The sequence below is a fragment of the Panthera leo genome, chromosome A3 (genome assembly GCF_018350215.1).
Source record: "Panthera leo isolate Ple1 chromosome A3, P.leo_Ple1_pat1.1, whole genome shotgun sequence".
NCBI lineage: Eukaryota > Metazoa > Chordata > Mammalia > Carnivora > Felidae > Panthera > Panthera leo.
In genome coordinates, this window is record NC_056681.1 from 85514632 (window position 1) to 85539195 (window position 24564).

Consider the following 24564-nt stretch of genomic DNA (forward strand, 5'->3'; position numbering starts at 1 on the left):
TGCACTGCTTGTGGGTTTGTAAAATGGATACAGCCTCTTCGGAACATATTCTGACAGTTCCTCAAAATTTTAAATATATAATTACATGTGGTCCAGCAATTCCACTCTGTCCATACATGGGACAGAAAACATCTGTCTACACAAAAACTTGTATAGTTCCACTTATATGAAATGTGCAGAAAATGTAGATTCATAGAGACAGAAGGTAGTCTAGTGGTTGCCAGGGGCTGGAGGGAAAGGGAATGGGAGGTGACTACTCATACACACAGGATTTCTTTATGAGGTGATGAATATGTTCCAAAATTAGATACTAATGATGGCTGCATTACAGATTAACTTTGTAAATATCCTAAAAACCACTAAATTTTATGTATGCTTTAACAGGATGAATTTTATTGTTATGTGAATTATGTCTCAATAAAGCTATTTAAAAAGATAACTCAGTTACCTTTATTATACTGTATTTAGATAAGTTTCCAAGTTTTAATTTTTGCATGTAGCAAACTCTGGTAACCCTGCATTATAAATCCTGTGATAGTTGATTGCTTGTAGAAGTCTTTGAAGATAAAATAAAAATACAGTTATATCACCAGTTATATCACAGTGACAGTGTTTGATATTTAAATAAAAGTGTAATAAAATAATTTGTACTTTGACCTATTTGGAACTAAATGTTAATTACAATTTTGTTCTGGGATTGGATTTTTTTGTTGTCACATTTATTCTTGGTAAATATTAAGAAAAAATTATCTGTGATCCATAGGGTGTGTTTATGTTAGTCTTGAATTTATGCCACAATAGAAAATAAATGAAATGGAATGGATATTGTTGCTTAATTTCTTTCTTTCTTCCCCCCTCCCCCCCTCACTGTTTAAGTCTGTATAACAGTTGGTCTCATGGAGGAGAACACTGGAATAGGTTAGACTTTCTTGCTATAGCCAGCTCCAATTGCATCAGACAACTTCAATCATCTGACACAGAGTGTCACAACTATAAATTGTGCAAAGCTATTGCGCTAGTGAATTTTTCTTAGTATTTTTCAGATTAAATATGAAGAAAATTTGGGGAAAAATCGTTGTTTGGAAGCACACCTGTGTCCTCTGAGTAAAATGGATCTGGATATTAGAAGGGGAGTGAGGTATCATAGATGGGATAATCATACATTTTCAGTCTTTATCTCCAGCATCTGGCACAGTACCTGACACACCATAAGTGTTTTTAAAATATTGATTGAAAAGGCACAGCATAGGGAATACAGTCAATGATATTATAATAGCATTGTATGGTGACAGACAGATGGTAGCTACGCTTGGGATGAGCATAGCAATTTGGAAAAGTTGAATCACTATGTTGTACATCTGAAACTAATGTAACATTGTGTGTCAACTATAGTCAAAAGAACTTAAGCAATATTTATTGAATGAACAAACACTGTCATGTTGCACAGTGATTTACTCTAAGTTTTTCTCTTTTGGCTGATTTCTGCCATTGAAATTCAAGTCTGCCTTTGAAAGAGATTATTCCCGTATAAGAAATACTCGAACAAAACAAGCCATTAACTGTTATCTTCTCAGCTAGACACATTTCTGAAATCTTCTATCTTCTGTTTTTATACGCAGTGAAATCCATCCCTTTTAAATGTATAATTCAGTGTACTCTGATAAATGTATGTGGTTATGGAAGTTCTACCACAGTGAGTGAGATAGAGAACATTTCCATTTCCCCCGAAAGGGCCCTCATGCCACTCTGTAGTCATTCCCCTCACCCCATGCTGGGCCTGGGCATCCAGATCTGACTTCTGTCCCTGTAGCTTTACCTCTTCAGAATGTCATATGAATGGAGTTATATGATATGTAGCCTTTTGTGTCAGCTTCTTTGACTTAGCAAAATGCCTTTGAGATTCATCCATGTTGTTGTATATCAGTTTCCTTTTTATTTCTGAGTAGTATTTCCATCTATACTTTCAAATTTTCAAAAAATACGTTTGTTGGATTGTCTCTAAGCATATTTAATGAATAATGACCCATCAGCTTTGGATGATCTTCGTGCACTTTGCAGCAAGCGCGAGGTAGTTGGTTCTGCTAAGTATGTTCCACATATGACTGTAGATGCTCCTGTGTCAGAACATTTAGCTTCCAGTTGGACTACAGGTTTGGGGAGATTTTACAAGTGGCTGTCCTGTCCAGAACTCCAGTAGTAGCCATGTGTGAACATGACATTAGGATTTTATTTATTTTTTTCTCCAAAGCCAAACTAGCTTAGCTCATATTTTTGCAGTTTGCATTTTGTCTTTGGATGCTGGGTGCTGATCTTAACTTTTATGGGCTATCTGACAAATACTAAGTAAATAGCTCTTAAGCTTCAAGAGAGATGGCCACTACCCATCTTCATAAATAGCTGTGCTACTAGGCCCATGATTCAGAAAGATAAATGCATTTTATGCTGATACAGTGGGCAGAAGATGAAGAACATATTTTCATCTATATATTTTATTCTAGTATACTATGGTCTGCTTTTTTGTCTTGCTAAGGCCAAGAAAAGGAACACAATTCATTAGTTAGATGTCCTTGGGAGAATCACATTTATAATGATGTGGTATAATAGAAGTGTTTTAAATGACTTTTATTTTATTTTTATAGAAATAGTCAGATGCTTGATGAAGATAATATTCTAAATGAAACACCAAAATCATCCTCGGTTAATTCGCCTGATGAGAGAACTGGTAACCCACAGCTGGAAAGAAGCACAGAAATAGTTAAGACCCAAACTGCCACTGCAAATAGTGAGGTGAGAAATTTAAGACCCCATCCATTTGTAACATATTCCTTACTTCAAGAAGAGAAAAGGCACCTGAAATTAGCCATGTCATGACAATATTACTGGCATTGCCATTTTTAGGTTAAGCTAAATAGAATAGCTCAGAATAGAGCTTAGTCTAACACATCAACTAATAGAGATAGTGAATTTCTTTCTTTGTGAAATTTGACTAATTCAGTCCACGGTTGCAGATAGGTTTTTTTTAATGGTAGTTTTCTGCAAAGTAAATAATCTTACAGTTTCACTAAGGCTGAATGATTATTTTTAGTAACTAATATATAGATGCCTTTTTAGTGTTTCCTAGGTGAAGGTAGAGACATCAGTAAGCAACAGTCAAACCCTGCCCAGAGGAGAAGAATCCTGCCAGCATGGATGTTAACAGACAATCGAAGTGACCAAGACCTTTCAGCACCAGCCAGCAGTGGGGGTAGGTTTTGTTTAGAAAACAGTAAGCAGAATTTGGAACTTTTTCTGAACTCATGGAGATAGACTAGTGGTTATGTTAGTATATAACTTAGCCTAACGTTTTTAGACGCATACATGAAGTCTAATTTAAAACATAAATTATTATTTTATGCCATTTATCATATCTATCATATACCATCCTGCTAATCACCATTTGATTTAACAAGTGCTATTTATCTTATGTGCTAGACTTATGTTAATATAGATTTTCAAACATACCTGTTGTTGTTGTGTCAACCATGACAGGACATAAAAGGCCAGTACAGTAAGAGCTTTCTAAATTAATTTAATTAAATAAAAAAAAAAACTGCCGAGCACACAATATTATGAGCAGGAAAATTCAAAGAAGAGGGCACCTCTGCCCTGGCACACAGTTCACTGTCATGGCAGATACCACAATGATTTATGTCACCTGCTGGGCATTTCCATTGAATCAAGATGATTAAAACTAGATCTAGTAGGATTAGAGTGACTTCATGGGAAAAGTAGGTTATATATTATGTATTGTGGGAGATGTGATCTGGAGAATTTTAATATCTAAACCTAAGATTTCCTGGTAAGAGTTTTATAGTGGTTTTCAATCTCCAAGACCCATCATTACATATGTAATATGTTTTTATCAGTAACATTTCTCATTAGGCGTGGTCATTCCTCAGTTGGCAGGAAGGAAATGGGGAGTGGGGAATGGTACTGGAGAGGGGGCAGGTACTTTCTTTCAGTAGAACAATTTCTCTAATATAGAAAGAATAACTTTACTTGACCAAAATTTGGACCGATGTGAACTGCCTCCCTGCAAGCAAGTCCTTTTCTTTCAGAGTTGTTTTGCATGGTGCCTGCTTTTGTGCTGCCACTATTATATTGCCTTTAATAGTCCAAAATATAGTTGGCTGCAAATTAAAAATAGCTATTAACTTTCACTAGCTAGATGTACCATGTAAAATCTGAAGCACCTTTCTGAGTACTTCACCTTAAACATGCAAAGGAAAACAATTTGACATTGATTTGGATAGGAGTATTATATAATACACAGTGTTCTTAAAATGCTAAAGCTTCAAAATAAGATAGAAAAGTGTTTGGATTCTGACATGAATTCTTTCTTGTAAACAGACTTTGGGGGTAGTTGTAAGAACAAAGTTAGGTTACTTGTTTCCTTCAGAGACACGAAGATTTAGAAGTACCTGTAGGACAGTTTAGTACTTGAATCCAGCTAATTAAAAATCAAAATAATTTGACTTTCTCTGCTGTGTAGTTTATAATTATCATTATTGTTGTTGTTTTATTTGTTTAAGTAATAAATCATCCAGGTCAATGTATCAATGCTAGAGATTTAAAAAAATCAATTTCTAGGATGCATTTTGGACTCATTTAGATGTCGGTTACTTTCCTAAGTCTTTTGCAGGTTTAGTACTGTACTTTGTTCATTCATATCTCTTTAGATGGTCTGATTAACGTGATGTTTTAGAGCCTTTTGTGTCATTAGGTACAGAACAGATGATGTAAACTGATGTTAAATGACTTCTCCAAGATCACATAATGAATCCCAGAGCCGTAATTGAGACCTAGCTCTGGCTGAGAGTTTTTTTTTTTTTTTTTTTACATTTTTTATTTATTTTTGGGACAGAGAGAGACAGAGCATGAACGGGGGAGGGGCAGAGAGAGAGGGAGACACAGAATCGGAAACAGGCTCCAGGCTCCGAGCCATCAGCCCAGAGCCTGACACGGGGCTCGAACTCACGGACTGCGAGATCGTGACCTGGCTGAAGTCGGACACTTAACCGACTGCGCCACCCAGGCACCCCTGGCTGAGAGCTTTAAAGCCCAAGCTCTGAGCAGTGTCACTATACTGCCCCACAAATTTACCCTCCCTGTGTTCTGGTGTTTTTATTCTTTTCTTTTTTAATGTGCTCTTGCATCCTCTCCTAGATCTTTTCTCAGTTTAACTCTTGGTTTAATCCTTAAATGTACCTGAATGTTTGCTGTGTTCAGGCTGTCCTATTGTTTTTTGGCCAGAATAGTTCTAGATTATTTTCTGGGTTCCCAGATATTAGCCCTTGGAAATTATCATGAGTTTCTCAGGCCTGGGTTAAAATTTTTTCTGTGTCCCTTGGTAATTGGCAAGTGAATAGATTTGGGCATGGCTGTCAGAGCCTGCCCTCTCCTGACTGCCAGTCATCTCTGTTCCCTCAGCCTTCTAGGCTCTAGGAGTAGTCACAATTCCTGGGCTAGGGTATTCTTGCTAGATTGAAAAAGGAGCTTTTATAGTTTCACTGGTGTCTGCTACTCTGCAGTACCCTTCTTCTCCCGTCTTCTAACCCTCCAACATGGAGTCATGAAAGGTGGCACATGCTGAAAAAGATTGAAGTAGTCCCCAAATCATCTGGTTTGCATTTAATTTTGTACTCTGAATATTTTCCACATGACTGCTCAATGCAGACTGTAAATGCTGGACTGACATTCTATTAATTCGACTATAGTTTAAAATTTACTTAAAGTGCTAGTTATTGTTTACTTTATTTCCAACAGCCCTGCTAAATTATCTAATTAACTCTAGTAGTTTTGTAAGTCTCTCAGATTATCTAGCTGTATAGTCATATCTACAAAATTATGACAGTTCTGGCTCTTCTGCTCTACTGCCTTTAAAACATTTTTAGTTAATGAACTAGACCCTATAAATTTTGAATAAAGTGGATAAAATTGGCATCTCTATCTTATTCCCGATTTTAATAGGAATTCTATTAGTGTATCAGCTTTAAAATGATTGGAATTCAGTTCTGATACTCTGTCATTTTTAGGATGTTTTATTTCTTTATTTTTCTTTCAGGAATAACTGTTGAATTCTTTGACAATTTTTTTGGTATAGAAATAGTCCTGTCAAGGGGTGGGTGGGGACAGAGAAAGGGGAGGGCATAGGTGAGCAGTGGGGTCAGGGCAGGGCTATAAACAAAAAAGAAAAAACAAAAAGAAATAGTCCTGCATTTTCTTGTGTCAGTGTAGTTACTGATGTTGGTAGATTTCCTAATGTGCCATGCTTGGTTTCCTAGAATAAGTTTAATTTATCATGATGGCTTATTATTTTTAAGTTGTGTTAGGTTAGAGTTGCTTAGTTTAGGACATTTGTATCTATATTCCTAAGTGTGATTAGTATTTTTCTCCTTGTGTGCCATCTATGTCAGATTTTAGCGTTGAGCTATGTCAGTGTTGTACAAAATGAATTAGGAGATTTTTCCATGTATGCTCAAGGACAGTTTGAATAACAGAAATACCTCTTCCTTTAGAGAACCTTTTTACGTCACAATCTGGGTCTGGTTTCTATTTTAAGTAGCTGATAATTCCAGAGTAGGAATAGATAAGTTAGACCAGTAAAAAATGAACAGAACACTGAGAAACAGACCAAAATAACATACAGTTAATATATTCAAAATTATTAGATCAAATTGCTCGGGAAATGATGCATTGTTATTATAAATAATGTTGGGAAAATTAGCTTTCTATTTGGAAGACAACAATATTAGAGCACTACCTCATAGCATGTACTTAAATAAATTTTTATTGAGTTAATAATCTTAATGTAAAAATTAACTATTAAGGCATTTGAAGAATATATGGGGACAATATTTTTATTACTTCTGGGGAGCTTTCTTAAGATGGTAGGGAGCCCAGAACCATCAGGGAAAAATTGACAGGTACATTTAGATTAAATTAAAAAAAAAAAAAAAATTCGTGTGCATAAGACACTTATAAACAAACTTAAAGGGAAATAGCAAAGTGGCAAACCTACTGGCAGATATTATCTGTCACACTTATAAAAGGTAGAAGGTTTTAAATAATTATTTAGTAACAAAAAAGAAGGTAAAACTCAGAAATTTGGGGCATACTACAGAAGAATTGTTAGGCAACAAATATATGACTACTTTGGCAGTATCTCTTACATATTTAAGTATACAACACTCTTGGATCCGGAAATTCCAATTCTGTGTCTTTATCCCACAAAAATGATTGCATTTATTATTTTAGTCATGTGTGTGTTTGCACATATGTATTTGTATATTTGGTTAACCTTAGGAAGTTGGGAAGGATACACTTCAAATTGTTAATGTAACTGTTACAGTGGTTCTTTTGGAGGATAAAGTTGGATGGTTGTAATTTTAATGACATCTGCATATAGCTGTTAGTATAACAGCTCATACAAGTAAATGAAACTAGTAATATTAAGAATAATTTGTTTTAAGTTATTTTCTTTTAGATTGTGATCATTTAACTGTACCCATTTGGGATGTAGAAAAGTATTTGCTATGCCAGATATTATGATTATTATGAGCTAATTAAGCTGTTTATTTTATATACTCTTTGTAAAGAGCATTTTTACAGCAGTATCAAAGTGGCTTCTTCCTATGCAAAAAGAAATTAGCTCTGGTCCTTAGAAGAATATTTGTAGTAGAAAATTTGGAATTTTGAAGAATATTTTAAATATATATTTTTTAAGTTTAGGATTTTATGTACATGTGTGACACTTGGAATGTGGTAAACTGCCATTTGGGCGGATGTTGTGTCTTGCTTAATTTACATTTTTGGTTCTTAGCATAGTAAGCAGTACCATTAGTTGATTATTTCTCTTGATTTGACTAATTCTTATCTCTTGTAGCATTTAGACATTTGCTGCATGAAGCTGTGTAGTCTTATTTAGTCTTATTCCTCACAGTTTCTAAAATGATATGAAATCTTCCTAATTTAGATTCAAAGCAAATATTTAAGTAATTTAGGCAGTTCAGTTATTGAAAAGTTTATTCATAAATTTCTTATATAAATACATTATATTTATATTGGTTCAATTGATTTTCCTGTTAAATAATATGGACAGTGTTTCTTTCCTTACTTAATGAAGGAGTGTTATTTCAGACCACTTGAATATCCTTTTAGTTCAGATCTGAGCAAACTACAACCCACGAGCCAAATCTGGCATGCTGCCTGTTTTTGTCAATAAAGTTTTACTGGAATACAGCCATGCTCATCCATGTGTGTTTTGTCTGTGGCTGATTTGCATTCTAAAGACAGAGGCTGGTAGTTGTGACAGACACTATATGGTCAATGGAACTTAAAATATTTATGTCTGGCTTTTTGTAGAAAAATTTGCTAAACCGTGCTTTAGAACATTAGAATAGTCACTGTGGATTGCGTTACAAAACCTCTCTTCAGGCTCTCAAGGGAACCTTTGGGTCAATTCTGTCTTTTTTTTTTTTTTCTTTTAATTCTCAGAAAATAATTTATTAAAATGTATCAATCACATGGTGAGTACAATTTTGTAGTAGCATAGACACACATTCACAGATTTGTTACAAAGAAAACTGAACAGGTGTTGAAGTGAAGATACTTTAGTTGTGGAAATGGAGAGCAAAATACTTTATTTTTTAAATCCCAGAGACTGGAATGCTTAAAGATATGTGTGCGTTAAAAAAACAACAACAACAACAAAAAAAACGTGTTATCACCTTGAAGAGTGTGCCTAAACCTGCCTATTTCTAGAAAGAGTGATTTGAAGCTGAGAATAACTGCATGAATGGAACATTGACGAATACACTTAGAGGGGGACTGCTGAAGAAAGGTGACATTTTTGCTTCACATGTCTTCCAGTGGGAACAATGGATTCCTAACTAATGTCATCATGAACATAAAATCGTTATGCCACACTGACTGAAAAATCATTACCTCATAGTCTATGTTCACTACATTTGCAGTTATGTTCCCATATCATTATTCTTTTTTTTTTATATTTCTTTTTTTAATTTACATCCAACTTAGTTAGCTTATAGTGCAACAATGATTTCAGGAATAGATTCCTTAATGCCCCTTACCCATTTAGCCCATCCCCCCCTCCCACAACCCCCCAGTAACCCTCTGTGTGTTCTCCATATTTAAGAGTCTCTTATGTTTTGTCCCCCTCCCTGTTTTTATATTATTTTTGCTTCCCTTTCCTTATGTTCATCTGTTTTGTCTCTTAAAGTCCTCATATGAGTGAAGTCATATGATACTGGTCTTTCTCTGACTAATTTCTCTTAGCATAATATCCTCTAGTTCCATCCACTTAGTTGCAAATGGCAAGATTTCATTCTTTTTGATTGCCAAGTAATACTCCGTTGTATATATATATACCACATCTTTATCCATTCATCCATCAATGGGCATTTGGGGTCTTTCCATACTTTGGCTATTGTTGATAGTGCTGCTGTAAACATTGGGGTGCATGTGCCCCTTCAAAATAGCATCCCTGTATCCCTTGGATAAATACCTAGTAGTGCAATTTCTGGGTTGTATGGTAGTTCTATTTTTAATTTTTTGAGGAACCTCCATACTGTTTTCCAGAGTGGCTGCACCAGCTTGCATTCCCACCAGCAGTGCAAAAGGGATCCTCTTTCTCTGCATCCTCGCCAACATCTGTTATTGCTTGAGTTGTTAATGTTAGCCATTCTGACAGGTGTAAGATGGTATCTCATTGTGGTTTTGATTTGTATTTTCCTGATCGTGAGTGATGTTGAGCATGTTTTCATGTGTCGGTTGGCCATCTGGATGTCTTCTTTGGAGAAGTGTCTATTCATGTCTTTTGCCCATTTCTTCACTGGATTTTTTTTTGGGCGCTGAGTTTGATAAGTTCTTTATAGATTTTAGATACTAACCCTTTATCTGATATGTCGTTTGCAAATACCTTCTCCCATTTTGTTGGTTGCCTTTTAGTTTGGTGATTGTTGCCAATTCTGTTTATGTTCACAATTCATTTAGTCAAACATTTACCAAGCACCAGTTTTATGCTAGGCACATTTCTAGGTGCTGGAGACAAAAGGAGGGAACAGTGAACAAAGCACATAAAGTTCCTGCCCTCATGAAGTTGCCATTTGAGTGTAGGGGAGACAGATAATTAAGCATGAAGATTGTCCTCTTAAAAAGAGCAGATTTTTTATTTTTTCTGATTAGAGGGCTCATGGATTTATTAACAAAATATGATACCGACTTAGGTTTGCCAAATATGTTGCACCTTGGCTAAGTATTATATGGGATACAGTGTCCATTGTTATTGAGACTTATTTTCTATATTGGTGAAGTTTGTAGAGGTCACTCTCCCTTTTGGGTAATTTTGGGTTCTTAATCTGTTATTAAGTTTAATTTCTCACTGTGGATGTTAGGGGCTCAATAATTATATGTAAAATTCATTGGCTGACTATATGTTAAATTATCTGTTAGGAAATTCAATGCTAAAATAAAAAATAAATATTTAACACATCTCAAGTACTGTGATACATAGTTTATATATCAAACCTCATTTACTCGTAGTAACTCTATGAGTTATTATTATAATTCCCTTTTTTGGGGTGGTAAAACCAGCGTTCAGAGAGGCAAGGTGAAGCAGTTCAAGGATAGCACCTGTTCATATTAGCATCTTGGCCTGACTGTCTCCAGGGCTGGAGCTCCTGGCCAAAGTGCTGCTTAATACTTTTTTGAGGTTTGCAAATAAGTGTTTTCAAGTTGGCATTAATATAAATGGACTTTTACTTTTAATTGCCCTTTTATCCTCTTTCTTTCTTTCTTTCTTTCTTTCTTTCTTTCTTTCTGATTGACATTTGAAGATAAAAGATAATTTTTTCTTTTTCCTTCTGTATATGTTTAAGGTAATATAATCCAGGGAAGTGGAAAAGAAGGAATCTGCAGAAAGCGATTAAATTCATCAGGAAGTTCAAAAAGTACATCAGCAGAGCAAGACACAGGGAAAAAGTGCAAAAATGCTCATCAGGAAGAGTCTATCATTTCATCCAAGGTGATTTTTTAAAAAATTTATTATTTGGGGGCGCCTTGCTGTCTCATTTGGTAGAATGTGTGACTCTTTTTTAAAAAATTTTTTAAAACATTTGTTTATTTTTTGAGAGACAGAGACAGAGGGTGAACGGGGGAGGGGCAGAGAGATAGGGAGTCATAGTCCAAAGCAGGCTCCAGGCTCTGAGCTGTCAGCACAGATCGTGACGTAGGGCTTGAAGTCATGAACCGAGATCATGACCTGAGCCGAAGTTGGATGCTTAACTGACTGAGCCACCCAGGTGCCCCTAGAGTGTGTGACTCTTGACCATGGCGTTGTAGGTTTGAGCCCCAATATAGGTGTAGAAATTACTTAAAAATAAAATCTTTAAAAGAATTTATTATTTGATCATTTGTTTTCTTTATCAAGTGTTCTAGGTAAGAATTAATTATATGTTGTATGCAGCAAGGAAAAACCCAAACTGCTATTTATTACTGAGTTTATGAAGATAAAAACTAGCCCAGATTTTTTTTGGCTTACAAAAACTAAATTCGTACTTGCTTTGTAGAAACATATCTATTTAATTTAGAAATTTTCAGACTGGAAAGAAAGTGGAGACCACTAGACTCTGGTTGTAATTGGCACCTCCGTTCTGAAAACCCAGTTTCTTCTATTTCATTGGTCATCCTCAGACTGCATATGTAGCCACTTTTTTCTTGATACCTGTGAAGAACAACTGATAGGCTAGTTCTTAATAGTCTGTTGCAGGATTATTTCTGGGCTAATTTACAATATTTAGAAACCTTCTCTTTCCTCTTTCAGTTTTTGCTAACTCATTATAATGGTTTGGCTGACTTAAGCATTCTTTAACACTGGGTACTTAATGAAAATGGGACCTATTATTGGATGCATTTAAAATGAGAGAATTAGAGAAAGAGAGAAAGCATGAGTGAGCGAGCAAGGCAGAAAGTTCAGGTATTTTTCCTCTTCAGAAAAGGGTGGCTTTAGGTAACAGTTCTCGTGATCTGTAGTTCTGTGGCTAAGCCCTGTGGGTGTCCATCTTTTTAGTCTTAGCAGGAGCCAAAGGAGTAGGATTGGTTTTAGAATAGTGTATGCTGGGATGATTGAAATGCAATCAGGTCTTCCAGAGGGTCAGGCCTTTTATAGTACTCACCTCACTCCTGCCTCCTCTCCCGTTAGAAAAGATCTGGCTTCTCACTGGATCCTTTCTTCCAGCTAGGGAAGTGAGGTCTAATCCCCATGGGCTCAACTCCTTTGCTTACTTATGGAGTGAGTTTTAATAAATGAAAACAAAATGTTTTCTAACTCACATGTATTGACCATAAAAAGCTATTAAGATAAAACTTGTTTACTTTGAGCCCTAATATGCTCTATTCTCTGAACATATTAATGTGACTGCCTTTTGTTTCCAAGAAGAAAAATTACTTTTTTCAGAAGAAAATTTGTAGTATACATATTTTGCTATGTTTATCCCAACCCATTATCCAAGCTTGGTAATTACAAGTAAAACTTAAGAACACTTTCTTAATTGATAGATTGCAGAGAGTAGTGAGCAGTAAACAGATCCGAGATATTTGAGGTATTTGTGAGATTTTGAAGACACACAAATTAGACTGTCTGCGAGTTTTGTGACTCTAATAATGTCTGGTCATGAAGATAATTGCTCTGAAATTGTCCATATTTCTCATTAGTTCTTACATCTTCCTGCAGCTCCTTACGGGTTATATAATTGTCCCTTTTGGGAGTGAACATGAGGGTGCTTGAATCTAACTTTAAAGAAATAATCTACCTAATTCACATAATCTAATTAGGGCTCTGTTATAAACAGAAGGAAGCCTACCTGAAACAACTTAAGCAGGTGGTATTATAAGGTGTGTTAACTGTTGCTGGGGAGCCAGGTCCCAGGAATGCCGGAGCGTTACTTCTCCTTCCTTAGGGTTTCTGAGAGAGCTTCATCTCCCCTAGTACAGGAGAAATAAGCCTCAATCTTCCATAACCTTTTCATAACACTTTACGCAGGGCTCTCTGGTAAAGTGGGGCCAGAAAAAGTGACTTAGACTAAAAAGCCAAGCAGAGCCTTTCCAAACTCTATGCTCTGTCCCTGTCCAGTTTCAGTTTTAACACTGGTTGGCAGCTGACCCTGAGGGGTTTCTATAGCGTGGAGCAGGGGAGGGAAAAAGTTAAAAGTGAGAGAAAACAAGAGGCTGGGCCCACCTAGTTAGTCTAATGGCAGGAGATTACCAGTTACAAGAGACTAAGAACGGTTTGACCAGGACTATAGAGTAGACGTAGGTCAATTTACTTAAAAAGAATCACATTCTCTTGGGGAGAATTGGTGAGAAAGGAAGTGGAAAGAAGGGGCAGAAATCACCTTCACCCTCTTGGGCCCTATTCCTGAGATTCTGATTCAGTTGATCTGCAGGGCCTGTGCAACACTATTATGGTAAATAAACTCCCACAATTTTAATGGCACTGAAAGGTGAGAGCTACTGATGTACCATCATTCAACACCTTAGAGGAAACTGTGGATCAAGGTCATATTGCTAGAGATCTCGGGACTCAAATGTAAGTCTTTCCATTTGGGGTATAATGGATTTCTCTACCACACAAATTAGACTGTCTACAGGCTTTGTGACTCAATGTCTGGTCATGAAGATAATTGCTCTGAAATTGTCCATATTTCTCATTAATTCTCTTACATCTTTCTGCAGCTCCTTACGGGTTATGTAATTGTCCAATTTGGGAGTGAACATGAGGGTGCTTGAATCTACTAACGTTAAAGAAATAATCTACATGATTTACATAATCTAATTAGGGCTGTGTTACAAAAAACAGAAGGAAGCCTAACTGAAACAACTTAAGCAAATAGTATTATAAAGCGTGTTGTCTGTTCCTGGTAAGCAAGCTACCCTAATATTTAGTGACTTAACAGTGTTTTATTATTTCTGATAATTCTGTGGGTTGACTGGGCTCAACTAGGCAATTCTTTTGTGACACCTTTTTGGTGTTGAGCTGGGCTGCTTTCAGCTGGGAACTTAGCAGTGGCTGGAACATCCAAAATGGCTCTACTTGCATGAATAGTGCTTCCACAATGGTTGACTGAATGACTGGCTCCTAGCTGGGCCTCCCTTTCTCCACTTAATGATTAAGTAATCTAGGCTGAGCATCTTTACCTCATGGCTGGTTTCCAAGGGAGTGAAAGTAGAAGCATCCTTCTCTTAAGGCCTACATTTGGAACTGGTGCAGTGTCATTTCTGCTGCATTATTTTGGTCAGAGCAAGTTACCACCAGCCTAGATTCAAGGGGAGGGGATAAGGACTCCTCTGCTTAATGGATAAAAGGATGGAAGGAATTGTTGGCAGTCATCTTTGATGACTGTCACACAAAGATGAGGAATAACTCAGTTTCCAGAATGGAAAGGAAAATACCAAGAACTATGGATCATAAAGACCAGCTGGGACAAGGGGCTTGATCACAATCATGTTGGTCTGTGGTTTTCCCATCTTTACCTCTTGAATCGTTCTTCACTGTTGTCAGCAGGCTTGTTTCACCTGGAGTACGACATGGTCACTGGTAGCTCCAGGCTCGTGTCGTCTAGTTGTTTAGCTGAAGAGGAAAAATGAGAGTTTCTCCGTGGTTTCTTCTGTGTTAAGTTCTAGGGACTTGGATCATGAAATCTCCACTTAGGTCCTTCATAGTGGTTGGGGAGATGAAGTAGTTTAATTACCCCTTTCTGAGTCATATATGCACTCATTATCAGACAGATGGAGGAAAGGGGGTTGAGAAAGAAATAAATACTAGGCATTGTATTTTTTTTTGCGGGGGGGATACTATAGTTAGATCTGGATAAATTCAGAGAGGAGGAAAACTGGTAGTTTTTAAGTTGGTCGAGATCAGCCTAACAAATGAGATTTGGAACAGTTGGGAACACTTGGGTTATACCATAAGGTGAAAGAGCAGATGTGAGGAAGAAAGGGCTTTCAGAATTTCAGTGTATCTAGAGGGGATTCTCTTGTTTTGACTTGGCCTCTATTGAGCAGTCAGGTGTCAGGGTGGTCAATTAGGACAAAGAGCCGAACTGAAAGTGACTCAAGCCTTTCTTCACTTAGTGCGACGATGCAAGCAAAGGGGGAAATGAGTTGTCAGCTTTCCAGTGTTCCATTTTGTCCCAAGGAATGGCACTTGGCAAGGGTCAGGTAGAAGAAGGTATGGAGAATCTTCTAACTGCTGAGGAGCCCTGAACCAGAGGCTTCTGCTTCTTTCTAGACCAGCAGGAAGAAGAGGAAGAGCTAGGAGTGGAAAGGTACAGAGTCAAAGTAGAGAAAAGTGCCTGTGCCTCAGCCAAGGCCCCCCATAGGGAGATCTCAGTGGAGATCCCAGAGAAGGGCCTTAGCCAATCACCCCCTTCCCCCCCACACCTCTCCAAAGAGACCTCTGGATGGAGGCACCTGGGCAAGGAATGTCCCATAAGTATGGCTGGTCCAGCACGGCTTGAGTCCCTGCTTACAGCTCCTTCCAGGAAACTGTAGCATACTGGCTGTGTACCATGTCTGATGTGGGGAGGGCAGCTTCCCCCATGAGGCCTGCCAGTCAAAGCCTTGTGATTGTCTAAACTTGCACTTGAAAGATCACATATAGAGTTTTGGCCTAGAGCCAGACTCCTCAGTCTGCACCTTGCTCTACTGACTGCTGTTTCACATGAGTTCCAGAAAGACCAAGAGGTCTGAGTGCACTCCACCCAACTGCTGTCTATTCCTTTTAATCTGAGTTAGGGCTCCCACATTGAATCCCATCTCCTTTTCTGTTTGATAGGCTTGACTAGACATCGTAGAATGTGGCATATTAAGCTAACAATTTACAATAATATAATCTTACCTCCATTTCCACCCCCGCCCCAACCATATTTGTCTGACCCAAATCTAACTTTCACATTTAAATCTTTGAGTACTTCTAGTAATATGCCCTTATTTGAGCCTTGGGACTGATAGTAATAGGTGATACAGCAGGTGGAATGATATTGACCTCTCAGTCTAGCTACAGGGGTCACAAGTTCCTAAGTCACAGTGGGAGTCTTCGCCAGTTAACCCTGAGCATCCCAGAAGTCCATTCAGGCGGTAAGATATTAAAGAGATATAAAGAGAACAAAAATACCCAATTTAGAGCATCCTGAAGATGAAGGCTATTCTGCCCTATCAGGATGCTTTAGTGATTTATTTGGCAAAACCAACAATTTGACAAGTGTTTATCTCAGAAAGTGTGAATCTGAACAACTGATCATAGAGTGTAATGTAGGCCTATTGGTAGTTTGGATGTATCATTTTTCCTGCCAACTTGAAGACTGCAGTCAGGGTTATTCAGAAAGAATTTTTTAAAAAGTCATCCAGAATATCGAAAGGTCCAAGTATTCAATAAAGTCTTTAAGGCATTACCAAAAATAGGTTGTTTATTCTTGAAAGCTGGTTGGGGGGGTGGGGTGGTATTTTGAAACTATCTTCATTTGTCTTGAGCACATTAGATACGTTGGCTTGGCTGCTTATATTATAGTTTGTTTGGGGGAGGTGTATGTTTGGGGGGAGGAGAAAGATGCTTATTTAATCTCTTTGAAGGAGATTTTGTATTAGGTGTTGAAAGATGGCTGGCATGCTAGCAAGTGGGCATGACAGCAAGAAGTGTCAGTGAACGGCACAGTGTGAGCAGAGGCACGGAGGGAGGGAAGCGTGTGCGGCCCGTTAGTGTACATGTACACTGGAGTGTCACCTGCATGCTTGCATGGACGTGTGTGTGGATGTGGGTGGGCGGGATAAGGGGAGGAAGCCACTGCAGTAGACTGGGGAACAAATCAGGATGGCGCTTGACACCAGACTGAATAGAAATCAGGACTGTATCGTATGGCTTCAGAGACTTTGAGAAGGAGAGTAAGATGGTCAGGAAGATGGCTATAGCAACGGTATGTAAGATGGAGGTGGGAACCTCCTAAGAATCTGCCATGGGAGGCCATAGGGAATGAAGGCCTGAGCTAGAATGGTGGCATTGGGACCAGAAAGGAGTGAGGGATAGGAGACACATTTTGGAGAGAGAACTAACAGAACCAGTGACTTAACGGCATATCGAGGAGAAGGTATTGAAAATGTTCTCAACACAACAGAGGAGTAGGTTTGACAGTTGGGGGAGGGAAGGGAGTAGCTGCTTGCAGTGAGGCAGTGGTAGCATATCTCTGAAAGCTGTCTAATAGACTGAAATGAAAGTCTGTCTCACGGAGGAGGTAAAAATCAGCACTAAGGAGAGAGTTCTGTTATATCTGTGTTATTTGGAAGCAGACTTGGAAACAGAGCATTTAGAGTATAGGAATATATGGAGGTGGAGGCTTTGGCAGTGAGAGCCATTTCTGGTTTCACTGCCTGTTCTGTATGTATATGCAGCTTCCCCTGTGCTAATAATTGCTGACGTGAGTATGCTGGCTGTTAGGTATTTCATTTCTCTGTATACAGATGCCTGCTGTGGAGTCTTACTCCTATTTCTTTACGAAAATAGCAGGGGAGATGAAGAATGTAACTCTTATTGTGCAGCTATCTCTTAAGTAAGGCTATATGCCCCAGAGCTCCTTGATACTGGTTTAGTACATCAAAGAATCCTACATCCTTTGCTTCTGACTAGCCATATAATGCCATTTATGGCATGGCTCTGATGAGCCCCGCAGAAACATCTTTTTATTCATTCATTTATTCAGTAAGCATTCATTAAACAAATAGTGGTAATATAATGGCATTGATAATGGCATTGATAAAAACAACTTACACACACACATACACACAAGCATTTATTGGGCCCTAATTATGGGCTAGACCCACCATTAAGATATACTTATTTCATTTAATTTTTAGAAAATCCTGGAAAGTTGATTGATAATATCCCCAGTATACAGATCAAGAGACCTGAAACTCTGAGAGTTTATTTTACTGTATTTTTTTAATGTTTTTATTTATTTTTGAGAGAGACTGAGTGTGAGCAGGGGAGGGGCAGAGAGAGACGGAGACACAGAATCCAAAGCAGGCTCCAGGTTCTGAGCTGTCAGCGCGGAGCCCAACATGGGGCTCGAACTCCTGAACCGCGAGATCATGACCTGAGCTGAAGTTGGACACTCAACTGACTGAGCCACTCACGTGCTCCAAGACTCTGAGAATTTAAATCAACTTGTTCATATTCAAAAGTTAAGAAATGGCTAAACTGATAATCAAAATATGATTTTTTACTTCAAAGACCTTTCTAATAATCATTACACCAGCAGTCTTTCTGTTATATGCAAGGAATGTAGGATAAAAAGTGAGTAAGATAGCTGATAAGTAGTTCATAGTCTTGTGGGGGACATACTTCAAAATCATGAAATAACGTGACACCACATTGATTTTTCTGGGGGCCTTGTGGACTGCCTAAGCCAACTTCTAGGGAAGGGATCCTCGCATAAGTGATCTGAGTTGAATCTTAACAGAAGAGGAGTAGGCATGAACCAGGTGCAGAAGAGGTAGAGGTAGGACTCCATCCAAGTAGATGGGTAGCAGGTACAGGAGCAAAGAGGGTACAAATAGTATGCTGGGAACTGTTGTTCTTAGAATTCTCAGTGTAAAGCTGGGCAACAATGTGAGATGAGGTTGGAGCTGGCAGTGGGGACCAGTTGCAGAGGGAAGACCTTGAAATGTTTTTGGCCACGAAGATAATCCTGGCAGCTCTTTAGAGGAGAGATGGAAAGAGAACAAAATAAAAGACGGGGATGAGGGAGGAGATCAGGACATCTCAGTCAAGAAATTAAGAGAATGTGACCGAGGTTAGTAGCATTAAGGATGACACAAAGTCGTTGGGTTAGAGAAATCTTTAAGAAACAAAACTGCAGGACTTGTTGCTTGGATCTGGGCAGAGTGAGGGAAAGGAGTGAAAGACAGATTTCCAAGTTTCTGGCTAGAATAGATGGAGAAGTCTTGTTGGCAGAATCTTGGGTACAGAATTCAGGGAAGGATTTCAGTTTTGACATTTTGAGTTCAAAGTATGTAGGAAGGATATTGAGGAAGCAATGTCTAGCTAGTGGTTGAGTATAAGTTTGAAGTTCAAGAATGAATTTGGGACTGGAGATTGGGACTTTTTTTTTTTTTTTTTTTTTGAGACACAGAATGAGCAGGGGAGGAGCGGGGGTGGGGGGGGGGAGGGCGGAGGGGGAGAGAGAGAGAGAGAGAAAGAGAAAGAGAAAGAGAAAGAGAAAGAGAAAGAGAAAGAGAAAGAGAGAATCCCAAGCAGGCTCTGCACTGTCAGCACAGAGCCCAATGTAGCACTCAAACTCATGAAGTGTGAGATCATAACCTGAGCTGAAATAAAGAGTTAGATGCTTAACCGATTGAGCCACCCAGGTGCCGCTGGAGGCTGGGATTTTTGAATCCTTAGTATGTGGGTGCTAATAAGACTAATGCAGGACTTTTAAGGCAGCTTAATACAGACATTCTTTCCAAGGGTAGCAAATTACCTCAATGAACTTGAATTGGTAAGAAGTTCTTTATCCTGTCTCTTCTGGTACATTAAAACTTCAGATGGTTTAGGGGCAAGGGAGGGCATGCTGGATTAACAAGACTATTTTAATAGCCTTAATAGTACATTCCAACCACCTCCCAGTCCAAGATCACCTTACACTAACTCCATGCTCCTTGATCCCTGAGGCCTCTAGCGTATATTTTTATAGCAAAGGGAACCTGGGTTCTCTATCATGAATCTTCAGCCTCCCACATTTCATTCTTCATATTTTCATCAAATCTAAGAAATAAGCAGTGTGGGTTCTTATAACACATGGACCTCTCTGCCTTTCTTCTGCTTCTTCCAAGTACAGAGTACCTTCCATCTTTCCTATCCCCTCCCCCGCCAGTTCAGTGACTCTGGCTCCTGAGCTCTGTAACTGGCACAGGTTGAATTTGTGTCTCAGCAAACTTACAAATTACTGCATGTAATGGATTTTGGGGATCATTTATAAATAATTGAAATCATGAATGTTAAATTCTTGAATGCCAAAAGTCTACTGAGTATCAATATTTCATGAAGTTCCATAAAGAACATTATGAATTCCAGCTTTTGTGCCTCTTCAAATATATTTGAGAACACCTGATCCATAGTATTGATATCTGTGTCTTTATCACTCCTTTTTCTTTTAGAATAAATTATCATGTTAAACTTATTCTTTGTGAAGATTTAAGAAACAGTGGGGACAGTTGAAATAATGTTAAACATTTCATATCTTATATTTCATTTTCTTTGGTTTGTTTTTTATTTTTTAAATGGCAAAAAATACATGCTATTGTCAAAAAATAGAATGTCAGAGCATGTGGAGTATAAAGTGAAAATCTTGATTTGCCTTATCCTTCAGTCCCATTGGCCTTACTAATATTTTGGTTTGTATCCTTCTAAACCTTTTATTTGGATTTGTACAAGTAAGTATACACATAGGTATATAGGGTTTTTTTTTAAAGCTAAATGGAATCATAACATATATATATATATATATATATATATATATATATATATGTGTGTGTGTGTGTGTGTGTGTACATATATTTAATTTTTAATTTAAAAATCCTTAGATACATATATAGAGAGATCTATTCATTTTCCACCTCTGCACGGTGTTTCATGGTAAAAATGGATTCTAATTTATTTAACTACTTCCCCAGTTGTGTCCTTTTTTTTCCCTATCATGACTGACAGGATGTTGAGTGGGATTTTTTCCCCTCTATCATCTGAGAACTGCTGCTGAGGCCCAGAGCTGGGGACAAAAGTACTAAGTGTAGGTATCTCATGTTTGAAAGGAGCCCCCAGCAGTGGTAGCCAGGCCTTTCCTTGTGAAGCTTATTGAAAGATTTGAGAAGTGTCCACTACCCAACCCCCAGGCTTTATACAAACAGAACTGAGAGGCCAGAAAATTTTAAGATTTAGGGAGTGCTGTGTTTGTAGGGAGACGTTATGTTCTCTCTTTTGAAAACCCAAAGTGCAGGAGAATTCATTGTGGAATTTAGAGATGCCAACAGGGAATAAGAGACTGGCATTTTATTGAACATCTGCTAACCTGCCCTGCTTCTACTTAAACGGGGAGAAAGAAAATTGGTGAGTTGACCCAGTGGGGAACTGCCAAGTGGGGAGGTGGGGCAGGATTGCCCCATTCCCACCCCAGAGTTCTAGTCTCTGGCATTTGTCAGTTGGTCCTGTACTGGAGGGAGAGGAGATTGGGTTGTAACTGAGCAGCTTGGGAGAAAAGAGTGTGTGTTATAGACAGGTGTGGCATGAATGCCACCAGCTGAGGGTCAGCTCCAAGAGGTACCCAAACAATTGCCTTTCCCATGGGTTGTTTATTATTATACAAGAAACATAAGAACTAGGTTCCTTTTGCAAGGTCTTTAGTCAGTTTGGATTGCATTTTAAAGTTACATACTATGTTTCTTAAAAAAGAAAAGACTATCAAAACATTTAAGTAATTAGTCCCAAAAAAGTCATGCTAATTAGTATCTTCTCAGGAAATTTGAGCCATTGGCTATTAAGTAATATTAAAACCAGCTTTCTCCAGATGGCAGGCCAGCATACATGAGTCCTTGGTTATAAATTGGTGTGAACCTTCATATATACCTGTTATGTTGTCATCACATCCTAGAAGTGGTTACCAGCAAGACTGAAGTTTATCTGACAATGTTTCCACTCCACAGGATGTATAAGTAATTAAAAAGTTGTTTTTAATAGGATATGACTAGGTTTAATGTTCCTGGTGGTAAGTACAGATTAAAAAGGTTCTGCAGTGCTAATGAGAATATTTACTTGGTTCAAAACACCCTTTGGTTAAACTGAAACTTTTGTTCAGACCACTTCAAGGGAGTCATATTTATTTTCTGAGTCTTTCATGACACACCTTCATACCAATTTTTCTGTGAGGGAGGAGCAGTTTTATTTTAGCTAAAGGAAAAAAGTCATGATTATATTTAGAGGGCAGAAATAAAGTATTGCAATAACTTAGAAATTATAAAGACAGTTCAAGTTAAGAGCATGACACATTATTGAATGGGGAATTTAAAAGACTAGTAGTTTTGGGGGGAAAGATTATGTTCAATTGGAAGCAAAGTTGTATTTTCTTATGTTTCATTTGTATTTTTCTGGTTATTTTTCAGTGAATGTTTGACATAATTGTAAAGGTTTGATACAGCTGTATATTCCTTTTCTAATAACTGTAGATTGTTTTAAAGCTACCAAATTAGAGACATGGAAAACAGCATTTTAAATAATTTTAAAATGTGAATCTTGAAGTTTAAAAAATATAATATTGAATGAATCTTGCAATTTCATGCCTTTTATTAAGTTTACATATTTCTTTTAAAGTACGTTTCATTTATTTCTAGTATCTTCTTTCTGATTTACCTTGTAGGAAATGCCGCAGTCATCTTCTGCAATCATATTAAATAATGCAGAAGTAAATAATAAGAAGGCTAATACACAAAGAAGTGAAATCCCAATAGAGGAACGTGGTAAGGTTCCTGAACATAAGATTATTATGAAAGGAACACGAGATAAAGAAGGCAAGATAAAGAAGGCAAGTTCTGAGGGTTACTTGACTGCCCAGGACAAGTCCTTCCACGAGGAGTCTCAAGGATCTCCTCCTGAGTCCAGTTCTGATCTCTCCAATCCTGAAACTTTGCATGCAAAGGCAACTGATTCAGTTCCACAAGGTTCTGAAGAAAACAAGATCAAGAGGACATCCTGTATGTATGGGGCAAACTGCTACAGGTAAAATGAAATTACAGGTAGCACGAAATTCTGTTGTTTCCATAGCATGTAGCTATGTGGTACATGTGTGTTAAAAGCCCAATAAAATACATTGGCCTAAAGGTTAGGAGCTTTATCATGTTTCTACTGGTTTGCACTGTCTCAGTATTCATTCCTGCAAATCCTGCTAGAGACTTTCAAGATACTGTGAGGGAATTAAATGTTTCCTATGTAGACATGCTGATTAATGCAAGGACATGAACTAGGCTGTCCAGACTTGAGAATTTAATCACCCAGACCTAAACACTTGCTTATGTAATGTCTTATTTAGATATTAGAAAGATGACTTCATAAACAGTTGTAGTATATAATGTAACTATCAAGAGAATTGTAAGTTGTGTTTAAGGCATTCTGCTGGTGCTTTTTTCTTTATATTTTTCTACTTGTGTTTGTGAATCACCATGATACTTTGTTTTGGGACCAGGAGAGCTCTGTACCGAGTAGATGTCATGAGTTTTGTTTTTAACAATGTAGCTCATTGATTCAATTTCTGGAATAATTAGATGTGTATTGCTTGGTCTCCTGCCATATCTTACAAATTATTTTTTGTAGTATATCTAGAACTCTAGTACACCCTATTAATTATTTTTTCTGTATATTTGCCACCCTCCTAGGAAGAATCCTGTCCATTTTCAACACTTCAGTCACCCTGGAGATAGTGATTATGGAGGCATACAAGTCACGTGTCAAGATGAGGCTGATGAGCGGCCTGAATGTCCCTATGGAGCATCTTGCTATAGGTATGTACACTTGAAATGTTAGCTGTATTCCTTTTCTCCTTAATCTCTGTTCTATGTTCAGAAGCAATTGCAGGCAACTTCTCACTTCAAGCCTTTTACTCTTTAAACGTCCATAGATAGCAGCTTTTCATTTTGTTCAAAAGTAGGATTATAATGTTTCTTTTAGATAAACATAAATTGTTGAAGTTATTAACCTAGTAAGTGCCTGAATTTGTTCCTCATTTCTAACTTTCCAAAACGCAAATCAGGTATTTGAAAAGCTGTCGATGCTACCCCATTGTACACTCTATCCAGACTCCTTAGTGTGACATAAATCAATTCAGGATGTTATCTCTGCCTTCCTCAACTCCTGCCACTCCACCATTCTTGCCAACACAGGAAACTCGATCCTCATAGAAGAGTGCCTTCTTCTCTTTCCTTTCATAGCATCTTTTGCCTGTCTGTGTCATGCACAGTAGAATTTACCTTATGAGATTGCATTTGTTTCTTTACTGGAATGGCATCTCCTCCAGACAATAAGTTTCTCAACGGCAAGGACTATTTTATCCTTGTGTCTGCAACTTTGTTTAATGAATGAATGAACTAGAAATAAATCAAACTACCAAAGAAAGTAGTAGTGATTCCAATCTTAGAGAGCTTTAATTCCAAACAGCTATCTTTCTTAGATAAATTTGGAACAGTTTACAGAACCTACAGTTCTATTTGAAGTTGTTACTGTTTCTATGATTGTGGTTTTCAGTTGGAATGCAGGATAATCCTCTGAGGCTAGAAAGAAAAATCAGAAAGCTTATGCCTTATTATTTGAAAATTGCTTTGTTTCATTCCAGCAGAACATCTTGCAGACCTCTGCATATGCAGGTGACATATTTATGAAGAGGGGCATTGCAGGCATTGATAAAAGTATGACAGTTTAAA

The 24564-nt window shown here is 37.7% G+C and overlaps 1 protein-coding gene and 1 non-coding gene across 5 annotated transcripts in view; one reads left to right on the forward strand and one right to left on the reverse strand.

The window, feature by feature from the left end:
* APLF (aprataxin and PNKP like factor) overlaps window positions 1-24564 on the forward strand; it is an 84692-nt gene that overhangs the window by 31156 nt on the left and 28972 nt on the right. For 3 of the 4 annotated variants that reach the window (XR_006200736.1, XM_042932522.1, XM_042932520.1), the window contains exons 4-8: window positions 2640-2787; window positions 3112-3244; window positions 10938-11083; window positions 22512-22870; window positions 23524-23649. Coding sequence is in view for 3 of the 4 variants with exons in the window: in XM_042932522.1 (XP_042788456.1) it covers window positions 2640-2787; window positions 3112-3244; window positions 10938-11083; window positions 22512-22870; window positions 23524-23649 (912 nt within the window). In the remaining variant the exon portion in view is untranslated. Of the gene's footprint in view, window positions 1-2639; window positions 2788-3111; window positions 3245-10937; window positions 11084-22511; window positions 22871-23523; window positions 23650-24479; window positions 24549-24564 lie in introns of those variants that run through there. The other variant, XM_042932521.1, reaches the window with a different exon arrangement.
* LOC122216747 lies at window positions 867-990 on the reverse strand. The gene has a single exon (XR_006201089.1). It is a non-coding gene; the product is annotated as a small nucleolar RNA SNORA28 (small nucleolar RNA).